Here is a 10798-nt window from a genome sequence, read left to right on the forward strand (position 1 = left end):
GGTGTTTTGTATAGAGTTAGTGTCAAAGTTCGTTTGTGGCCTTTTACCTCGATTCCAAGATACTCAAAAGACATAAAATCACCCAAAGAGATTTTACTACAGTTTATGGTATTCTTAAATATTGAAGCCACGCCTCCGCCTTTTTTGTGTTTTCTATTCTCACTTAAAAAATTGTACGTAGGAGGTGTTGATTCAATTAGTACGATTGCTTCATTATTGTCATTCAGCCATTTTTCTGTCAGAAATAAAACATCCAATATTATGCTCAGTGATGAACGCATTAATTAATGGAGCTCACAGAGAGATCTGGTGTTTAAAAGAGCCAGTTTAAGTGACTTGGAGGCTGAAAGTTCTTCAGTCTGAGGTTCCTTTAGACAGGGGATCAGTCTGAGGTTTGAATTAAGACCACTGTTTCTTGTATTTCTGTTTTTTGTAACTGTTCTTGTAGATCCGGACAGGTATTGTCCTGCTATGTAATGTTGAGGGGCCAGTCAACAGTTAAATTGTTGTTTTCTTTCTGAGGGTATCCCTCATACCTAGCTAAAAGTCTGTTGTTCAAAAACAAATAACGCACCGTAAGCTAAATATTGTAGTAAAACAGTTAAACTGTTGTTTTCCTTCAGAGGTAGTCTAACATCAAATAATGCACTGTAAGCTATTGTCAGAAGGAATGTCTGACGTATCCTGTGGGTTTCTCATGCTTGAGGACACAGCATGCAGCAAGACTCCCCGGCCCCATTCTTTAATGACAGATACACACGCACGCACACGCAGCATGACAATCTGTTTAAAATAGTTACATTATTCCTAATCTATTTCAACATGGTTTAGAATATAGTATATTTATTTATTCACTTACAAGTAAATGATTCTTATTGGTTAATTCAAAGAGTTCGGGAGGAGTTAACGGTGAGCAGATGGTCAGAGGGAGGTCAGAAGGTTACATAGTTCCCGTATGATTAAAGTCTTTGTTCGTGGGGGAATTTCCGGTCACAGGAAAGGGGGAGGGGTTTAATATCAATTAATCCTTCAAACTCCAATTAAAATTGGACTGAAGGGTATCGGAGGTCTAGATTCAAAGGAACTCAAACTTTGTGACAAATTATTGCTTTTAGCTAGGAAGCAACAAGGTTGATGCATTTTGATAAACTGAATTAAGGATAAACCATCAACTGTCACACAGTTGCACAAATCTATGCACCACCAGATTTGTGGTGCATAGAAGCTGAATGCTGCTTCTCCTCGTTTGGTTCTGGTTCTGGGGATGCAGAGCAGAATCAGAACCAGAAGATCTGAGAGGTCTGGAAGGTTGATCCAGCAGCAGATGTTTAAGCCGTTCAGTGATTTATCAACTAACAACAGTGTCTTAAAGTCTATTCTGTGAAGTACAGGGAGCCAGTGTAGAGACTGTAGAACTGGTGCTATGTGCTCTAACTTCCTGGTTTTAGTGAGAACACAAGCAGCAGCTTCTGAATCAGTTGCAGCTGGAGGATTTTTTTTTCCCATGTCTTCAGTGTCTGCAACAGTGAAGACACTGTTGCAGTAATCAGTGCGAAAAAAGGAGAACACAAAATCAGTATTTTATAGAAATACATATAAGAATAACATCTTATGTTGTTGTACCACTGATCATAGGGACAAAACAATATATGGAAGTAATTCAGTTTTTTTAATTCAATGTTATACTTTTTGCAGTAAAAAAAATCTTATCTACAGCAGAACAGAAAGTTTTCAAATTTTTCAACAGCTTCAGATCTCCAGAAAATCTTTTTGATAGCACATTACTTTTTTACAGATTCATATTTTTTTTCTGTGTTGTATTTGTTGGACAATGTTTTTAAACTGAAAGTTGTTTTGGCAAAATAAAGGCAAAATAACAAAACTTTAGTATGAGTGTCTACAAACAATGTGTGTCAGATAGGTTTAAAGCCATCTGTTTTATGAACATTCAAAACGGTTCCGGGTGAAGGTGAGAAAGTCATCTCCACAGGTGATGATGTGTCTCATGGTGTTCAAAATCAGTGAGTCAATCTCGTCACTTATGTCGATTTCATCATGATAGTTCTTCACAGGGAAGATGCAGTTCATTGGAAACCCTGTCAGAGCACTGAATTTCTCCATCTAGAGGAGAAAATTTGAAATTACACAATGGCTTCATAAAGTCCTGTTAAAAGCTGAGGATAATTTTAAAACACATTTTAGATACGGTTTGTGTTTGATAATTTTTTAGATGCTTGCTTCACTGTTTTTTTCTTTTTAAATATTTTCTATATTTTTGTATAATTTCAGTAGCATACGGTAGTTGTTTTTAAAGCAGTGCTGCCTGATACTTATTGCTGTTTTCAACTTTACCCTTTGTTGTAGAGACTGCTACTTGATCTTAAGAACAACGTAGATGTATTTAAATGTTAATATTTTCTTTAAATGCAGTGGTCAGGGATTTTCCCCCAATTTTTTTATTTTTATTTTTATCTCAAGTAGAAGTAAATTAAGTTACTAAGGTAAAAGAAAGCTGTAATGCATAAACAACCGTCATAATGAAGCTAGGATTATAGGGTAAATGCACACAGAAGGCAACCTTGTACAAATAGTATTTTCATATATTTCAGTAATAAAGCTATAATTAATTATGTTTAGTTGCAGTATATTGTGAAGTTGCATTGGTTTCGTGTGCTAATTTCATGCCATTATGCTTTTATTATGTCTTAATAAAAACTTCTCATCTTGTGTCAGTTTCCAGGGAATATGTTGCTCTAAAGTTTGCATAGGGTTCTGACAGTATTGTTTTATCTTTAATTTTTAAGATTTTGTTGGCTCTAGCAGCCTTTATTTTAAAGTAGTTTGACAGGAAAGAGGGTTATGAGAGAGGGAAGACATGCGGCAAATGTCGCCAGGCTGGGAATCAAACCTGTGACCACCGGCATGAGGACTAAGGCCTCAGTACACGGGTTGTGCTTTGCCCCTGCGCCACCACAGCACCCATATCTTTATTTTTGAACTGAAAGTTTTGTGGTTGAACTTAATTTATGAAGAAAAGAGACATTCCTGACATTTCATTTATATTTCATTCAGCCTGAGAAATAAGAGGGCATTTTTAGGTCCTACAAGTTTAGCTCTCTGTGACTGTAGCATTAAAACCTTGAACTTGAAACAAAAGGTGCTTATATAGATTAGATAAACCAGTGCTTCAGCCCAAACAGAGGATTGTTCTCAATAAATTAATCTAGTGCCTCAAAATAAGATTCTTATGGCATTGCAAATTGTTTTATGCTGTTCATAAAAAATGAGATCATTAAGGTTTTGATGTGCTTTAAAATGAAATAATCTCTGATTGGAGCACTGTGGAGTGGGTAGCACAATCACTTTACATTTGAGGGTACTAACATTTTTTCCAATCCCATAATTCTGGTGCTTAGTGGTAAAAATGTTTCAAAAAGTCACAAGTGTAAAACTCTAAAATTACAAAATAATAACTCTTGCTGGTTTAGGCTAACTTCACATCTTTTGGCTGAGTAATATGATACAATTCTCATATGGTCATATAGTAACGAATGCATCATGTTTCACCAGCACAGGAGACCCCAATAAATTCTTAGCTAATTACTGAATAAAGAGTAACTGTTACACTGTGTTGTAATGAAATAACAAACCTGTTCTTTTACATAGGGAATCTTGTAGATGTTCTTAATATCTTTCTTTATAGCAGGATAGGCTTGGTCAATGTTGGTTAAAATGGCCACTTGAGGAATCACTGAGAAAGACAGAAAACTACTGAGTTGTCACAGGAGCTCTTCAAAGTGTTTCGCAACTAATATAACAAAGCAGAAGGTGGATTATTTACAGCAAGAGAGTTTCAGGTAATAAAGGACCCATCACCAGGAAGAGAAAAAAAACTGAACTCACTGAGTTTACTGGCTTCTTGTCTGACGCTCCAGATCTTTTGCACAACTCCATCACTTATTAAACTCAGTGTGTTGGCAGGAAGGACACAAACCAAAACATGGACTTCATCATTTGGTTTTGGGCTCTGAATGTACATGGAATTACCTTTTGATAACTCAGACTCAGGATTGAACTAGAATGAAACACATCTATAAGTAATGGTGGGTTACTAAAATCACATTAATGCAATTTCTATAAACAACATTTGAAGGAAATCACCCGGTAACCCTCCTTTACATGTCCTTTTAAGGCCAGTGCGATGTCTTTCACCATCACACCTCCTTCACTGCTCAATCCCATGATGTCGCTGAAGACAAAAGAGCAGAATGATTCTGAACTCTCTGGATTCTCTGGATTCTTTTGGATTTTGAAGGTTGTATACTGCAAAGCCCGAAGAGAATCAAGTTTCACTATGATGGTCACAGACAAAAATATACAGAATAATACTAATGCTTCAAAGAAAACATAACAGGCCAACAAAGACAAAACCTTTCTTTATTTCAGTACCAATCTACAAACCCAAAACCTCTTAAAATAAACAAGAGGAGTTACTGTATATTTTGACTCAATCATAGTAGGACTCCTCTTCCCTCCCAAAGCAGTTTTCATACACCATCAAACCATCAAAAAAGGGAAACAAAAACCAAACCAAAACAACCCAAACTGGATTGATAGAGATGGTGCAGGATGTGTTACAATAAGCAGAAAACAAAAACAACCTAAACTGGGCAGGCAGATGGGGATACAATAAAATGAAAACAAAAATTAGCGTTCAGGAGGGTGACAGGGGGTGGGGGGAGAGAGCGTTTAGGGAGATGACCGTGCAGCCAGAGGAACCCATGAAGAGGACCTTGAGTTAGGTGATAATCCACTGTGATGCCAAGCAATTAAATTTTTGTAATTTGTACCAAAACAGAGATCTTCATAGAAGACTGTGGTGCAGTTGCTGTTTACATCCAATTAACACTTATCTGTTAATATTTATTAACATTTTATGTATATATGTAACCCTGTCCGTGTGAGATGAGTCCTTGCTGTCTCCTGGACTCTGCGTTGTGTCTTAAGGGTTTCTGTCGGAAGGAAACGAGACAGGAATCTGACACACACGGCGGTTGAAATCGTGGTTGGGACCGTTTATTCGGACAGCGCAGCGGCTTCGCCTTTAGAATTCAGAGCAAATACTGCGTGTCAACATGTTTCATTAACGCAGTTATTTTTGATTTACAGATACAGCATATGTAAAAAAAAAAGAAAAGAAAAGAAAAAGACAAATTAATACAAAACTAACTACTTGAACATTAAAAGTAACATTTGGCTACATTGAGGAGCTGGCGGTCAGCATTGCCTACCTTTAGAATCCAGAGCAAATACTGACCGTTGTACCAAGAACGCCAAGTACGGCGTTCTTCAAATGACACACTTTACAACGTTCCACAACCCAAAGAGCAGATCCAACACCTTGGTGACATGCGCCACCACATTCAAGCACCGTCTTTTGCAGAGTTACTTCGTTGATTCAGATGATTAGGTTAACTGAGAACCTTTTCATGATATGCAAATTTTTTTGAGACGGGGATTTTGGGTTTTCATGAGCTGTATGCCAAAATCTTGCAGTAGACTCTGGGTCTGCTTAAAGGAAATACTTGAATATAATGTTTGCTTCTATCTGGAAATGTTTATGGGAAAAACATCTTTTTTTATCTGATCATGTTGGGATTATTTATGTTCACAATTGTAATCTTCATTGTCTTGATTTATGATGCATTTCAGAATACTGGACACAGATAAACATTGGTTAAAAAATAGTAGAGAAAATAATAAAGGTCCTGAAGGCATTGAGAAGATGTCAGTAAAGCATCACTTGTATTCAGCAACATTATAATTCTATTGCAGAAGTCAAGCAAAAAACATTTACCACATAGTGATATGAATATACTGTATATCTTCCTACCTCTTTAGTGAAACAGCTCCGAGAAGTATTACTTGCCAAAGCCTGTCTGTACAACCTTCCATGTACAACAGTTTGGACAGAGTTGATGAAACTGGACTTCCCAGCTCCAACAGGCCCGTAAAGAAGAATCCTAAGGCGGTCACCATCAAACTGAGGTTTGTAGTCCTTTACAAACTTCAAATCAGCCCGTTTGTCTCTGATCAGAGAAAGGAGGAGTAAACACAAAACTATAATTTAATCAAAACAAAAATTATCAAACAAGTATTAAAAGGAAATTATCAAATCATTTATTTTTAAATGAGTTGAAACTGAATTATGCAGAAACATACTTACTTCCAGTTTATTGTCCTCCATGGCAAATGGGAGTTAAAAAGACCTGCGGCATATTAAAAGTATTCCCAATCAATAATGAGAAGAGGCTTTTGAATGCATTAAATTGTAGTAAGACTCACGTGGGACATGTTTTGAGTTTTCTCCACCCATGTCTAAAAAAATAAAACGGTAAGCATCAAAACAGTTTTTTACTGTAATGACAGATTGCAAAATTATTCATGACTCTTAAACTTTTCCATATTCTCATATTATAACCAAAAAAGTATAAATATATTTCATTGGAATTTTATCATCAAGACCAACACAAAGTGATATAAAATTGTGAAGTGCAAACAATATTTAAATAAAAAGTAAAAAAAAAACAATTCATGAATAAAAAGAAAATAAAAAGTACGGTTTGCAAAAGTATTCAGATCCCTCTTCTTTGAGTACAACTAATCGCCTTCAGAAGTGGACTCTGTTTCACTCAGACTAAACAGAGTCCACTTCCCAGCTGGTATACCTGGTAGGGTCTCATAAGGGATAACTGAGGGCAAACAATATGGATCCCACAAGGTTTTGTCTGTGGTTTCCATGGTGGCCCTATGTTTGCACAGAATTATGGCAGAAGCAATTCTATCTGGGTGTATGAATGAAACTTCAATGCAGTTGATTACTTTAAAGGGTACAGATTTGTTAAGATAATCATTGAATGATTTTTACCTCCAAAGTTAACTTACAAAGCTGACACATGTGGATTTAAATACACAGAGTAATCAGGGGAATGAGACACAGCTGGGATCAATCAAGGGGTAGACAGGACAACACTGAGACTCAACTGACACAGAAACCAAAATGAACAGTTGGAAATATTAGTTTAATTATGCTAGTTTCAATGATGTTTAAACTTTAGCACATGTTGAAATATTAGATTGATCATGATTGTTTTGAGTAGGCCTCAATTTAGGTTAGATTTAGACTTAGTTTAATCAATATATAACTTAATCACTAGAACATTTTTCTTAGATATAATGAGTGTGATTTGATTAAAATTAGTCTAATCAGTAGTTTCTTTTATATTAGATCAAAGTCTTAAAAAGTGTATGTCATATATTCACCTGAATGTTTTAGTTCATTATAACCAAAGAAGTAGAACACTAATTAGAAAATATTGAGTGCAACAGATGTTTTGGTATTGAAACTGCTCATGTCTGTTGTATAAGAGATTGAAGATATTATATGAAATGTGTGCTAATTTTTATAATCAAAATCTGCTGTTTGATGCCCTGAGTCAGGGGTCCAAGGTGGGTCCTCAAGGCCCGGCATCCTGCATGTTTTAGTTCTCTCCCTGGTTTAGGACACCTCGATCAAATGATGACTCGTTAGAAGGGCTAAGAGGAACACTGACGAGCTGAAAAGGTTGTTACTACCACCAGGGAGAGAACTAAAACATGCAGGATGCCGGCCTTTGAGGACCCACCTTGGACCCCTGACTAGACAGTGGATAGATTCATCCCGTGGCCTTGGTGACACCTTCATGTCTCTAGCTGCATACAGCCTGTTGGCAGCTGTTTGAAACCACCTCTAAACTGTTAGAACACAAAAAACACGCCTTGATATACAAGTACTGTAATTGAGCTAAAACAGCCAGTCAGGTCATTGAGGTGGAACTGTCTTAACTGCCACTCAGTGGTCTCCGAAGGCTCAAATTCATATTTTGCATTTGTTCTCAGGTAGTTAATTTCTTCTTTGTGGCTTTTGTTTCTGATGATTATGTTGAGCTGTTGGTGTAATTTTATGCACTTGATTGTGTCGAATTAAATTCTGGTTGATTGTGAAATTGAACATTGACTGTTGTCTTTGTGGTTTCACTTTTACACACATCAACTGACCTGGGGAGACGAGATTACGAGTAACAGATGTTTTGTTTCTCAATAAAACACAGAAAACTCAAATCCCCACACTTTGTTAAACTGAAAAGAATATTTTATCATGCATGCTATCTTTTGTTATTCCGGCAATGGTAGTTATGTAATGTAAATGCACTATGGCATACGGCTTGACAAATTAACAAATGGACCTTGACTCATTGCTGATATGTATACCATTTGGTACAAAAAAACATTACAACTTGACAAATGTACCAATTATTAATATTATGCTGATGAAAAGCAAATTTAGATATGAACAACTGCAGTAATTATTAGCTTGTATTATAATATCTATTATATTTCAAATAAAATCTGAACCTTACCTTCTTACTTGAGATCTCCTGGAATTGTAACTGAACAACAATGCAACGCCCTGAGCTAAAGTACATGCAATATAGTAATCTAAAAGCTGATAGGCAAGAATAAAATTATGGGACTAACTCAAGGACTTTAACCTGGGGGGTTACCAAACTGGAGAAAACAACATCTATAAAACAAGCAAAACTGAAACCAAGCAAATACGCTGAGACAGACTAGGCGAATAACAAATGATCCAGTATGAAAGTTTCATTTTGTTGAAATAATTTAATCTGCTTCTCAGGCTGACTCTTGCCTGATTTGCCTGCTCAACCTGACTTAAATTTGTTTTTTTCGTTTCTTTGCAGGAGCACATGCTCAGTCCACCTGCTTTCGGCAATGCCATCGGCCACAGGGCCGTCTCCTTATTTGCTTCGGGGGTTTTTTGTTTTGTTTTTATTATCTGTTTGTGCTCAATAAATTGTTGTTGAAGTCTGTGTCTCCCTGTCTTTGCCACCAAGAGGCGTGAAGAATAGGGATCAGCTGCTTGTTAGGTAAATTTGGATGTGAAGGTATGCTAGCAGGGTACGCTTTATCATAACTGATTATTTTTGGGGTGTTTTGTCAGGAGAAGAAATTAATTTTCTTTCTGAATTTTTTTGATTGTCTGAGGTGTTTTTGGATATTTGAAATAGATCAGCACTATGGTATAGAAATTGATTGCTGTCATTTTAAAGAGGATGTGAAGGGTTATTTTGGTCGCATACTTGTCTGAAAAGGAGGTTTTGCAGTGACCAATTAATGAACTTAGTGCATGTAAGCCTATTTTACCACCTGGTTTGACGCATGAGCAACATAGAGCTACTGTTGTTGGAGGTTGAACACAAGAGATTCCGAATAGCCCAACTTGAAGTAGAACAACAGCTGTTTTTAAACGTGCTTCATATATACATTGGATTGGAATGTTGGATAGAATACCAGCTGAGTCACAGATCCATGTAGAAAAATGTACGGAATTAAAAATGATCAGCTGACTGATTTTTTTTATTAGTAAATCTTTAACATCTTTGACAGAGCTTTCTGTGTTTTACTGACTGTAATTCTCGGATCTGAGGAAGTCAGGTACTTTCTGCCAGGAAACACTTATTTATGATCCAGTTTACTGCAAACTTTGGGTGTCTCCTAACAACTGAGATTTGAACAGTCCAACTGCTGGAAACAATTAACTATGTTTATGATGTTTATGAACTTGTTCTACTTTATTTAATGTTTTATTTCCCCCTCCAACATCTCACCTTCCTAAACTTTGGTCTTATTTTACTTTGGCTTTTAGCCCAAGTTAAATCTTGTTTAAGATGTTGAGCATACATTATAGCAAACATTATTCTGATTATGTCTTCAATTTATCCCAATTTTTTTCTGGGTTCATATTCTGGTATTTATTTAGATTTGGCCATCTGGTGATCCAGTGCACATTTTGGGGCCCCGTCATAATTAAACCAAAAAAGTATGTTATACATCATTTTAATTAATGTCATTGGCCCAGTGGTTGATTAGCTTGAAGTTCAAAGAGCTCAACCAATGAAGACTCAGTCCTTGTTGGTCCACCCCTCCCCACCTTTTCGACCAAAGTTAGCAAATTTTGGCATCTGAGCCACTGTTCTGTACATGCTGGGATAAGAATTGAGTAACTAGCTGGTTGGAAGATGGTCTTCCACAACTTGTCCTACAAAACGGTATCAAATCACTTTTTGGCAAATTAAATAAAACTTGAAAAGTGCACATTTACAGCTGCTTTTCTAAAGTGGTAATAGTAGTGGTACCTATTGAAATTAAGGCTCTTTTATAACATCCCCTTTATCTGAGGTTAAAGAAGTTTTATGATTGGATTCCCTGAAGCATAATTTACCCACACAATGCCTTCATCTTTCAGTTCAGCTGACCTTTATTAAAATATTGCTGAATTATACGATGACTGTAAACAGTAAACTTTATTGTTTTGCAATAAAAACATCTTCCTGAAGGCCTTCCGTGTAGCAAGTTTGTAGTCCATCTCCAACTGCACATCTGTCTAAATGTCTCTGATCAGAGGAAGAAAGACTAAACACTAAACTATAACTCAGCACAATTTTTGGGTAATCACAATAAATACATAAATGGTCAAGTATTAACAAGATAAAAGCATCAATCAATCAAATTTTATTTGTATTGCACATTTCAGCAGCCAGGCATTTCAAAGTGCTTCACATAATTAAAATAAAAACAGCAGGTGACAGTGAATAAACATTGAGAAAGAGAAAGAGATTTTAAAAAAGAAACAGTGAGAGAGAAATAAAAAGAAATTTAAAACATTAGAGATCTTTAA

The 10798-nt window shown here is 36.2% G+C and overlaps 1 protein-coding gene across 1 annotated transcript; it reads right to left on the reverse strand.

Annotated features, from left to right (window-relative positions):
- Positions 1-1938: 1938 nt before the first annotated feature.
- Positions 1939-7744, reverse strand: LOC145549834 (interferon-induced protein 44-like). Its single transcript, XM_081602794.1, has 6 exons — positions 7686-7744; positions 5960-6089; positions 4162-4323; positions 3904-4075; positions 3651-3751; positions 1939-2121 (listed from the first exon to the last, which is right to left on the reverse strand). Exons 1-6 carry the CDS (start codon positions 7742-7744, stop codon positions 1939-1941), a joined length of 807 nt encoding a protein of 268 aa, XP_081458920.1.
- Positions 7745-10798: the final 3054 nt, after the last annotated feature.

This window comes from Poecilia reticulata, chromosome 21 (genome assembly GCF_904066995.2).
Source record: "Poecilia reticulata chromosome 21, P_reticulata-male-v2, whole genome shotgun sequence".
Classification (NCBI taxonomy): domain Eukaryota; kingdom Metazoa; phylum Chordata; class Actinopteri; order Cyprinodontiformes; family Poeciliidae; genus Poecilia; species Poecilia reticulata.

Bases quoted from the DNA above. Each gene is read 5' to 3' on its own strand.
- LOC145549834 (XM_081602794.1), bottom strand. From the start codon at position 7,744: ATGAAGGTGTCACCAAGGCCACGGGATGAATCTATCCACTGTCTAGTC. The intron at 4,076-4,161 runs GTGATTTCCTTC...GTTTCATTCTAG, and splicing joins ATGTAAAGGAGGGTTACCGG to TTCAATCCTGAGTCTGAGTT. The intron at 3,752-3,903 runs GTGAGTTCAGTT...TGTCTTTCTCAG, and splicing joins ACAAGAAGCCAGTAAACTCA to TGATTCCTCAAGTGGCCATT.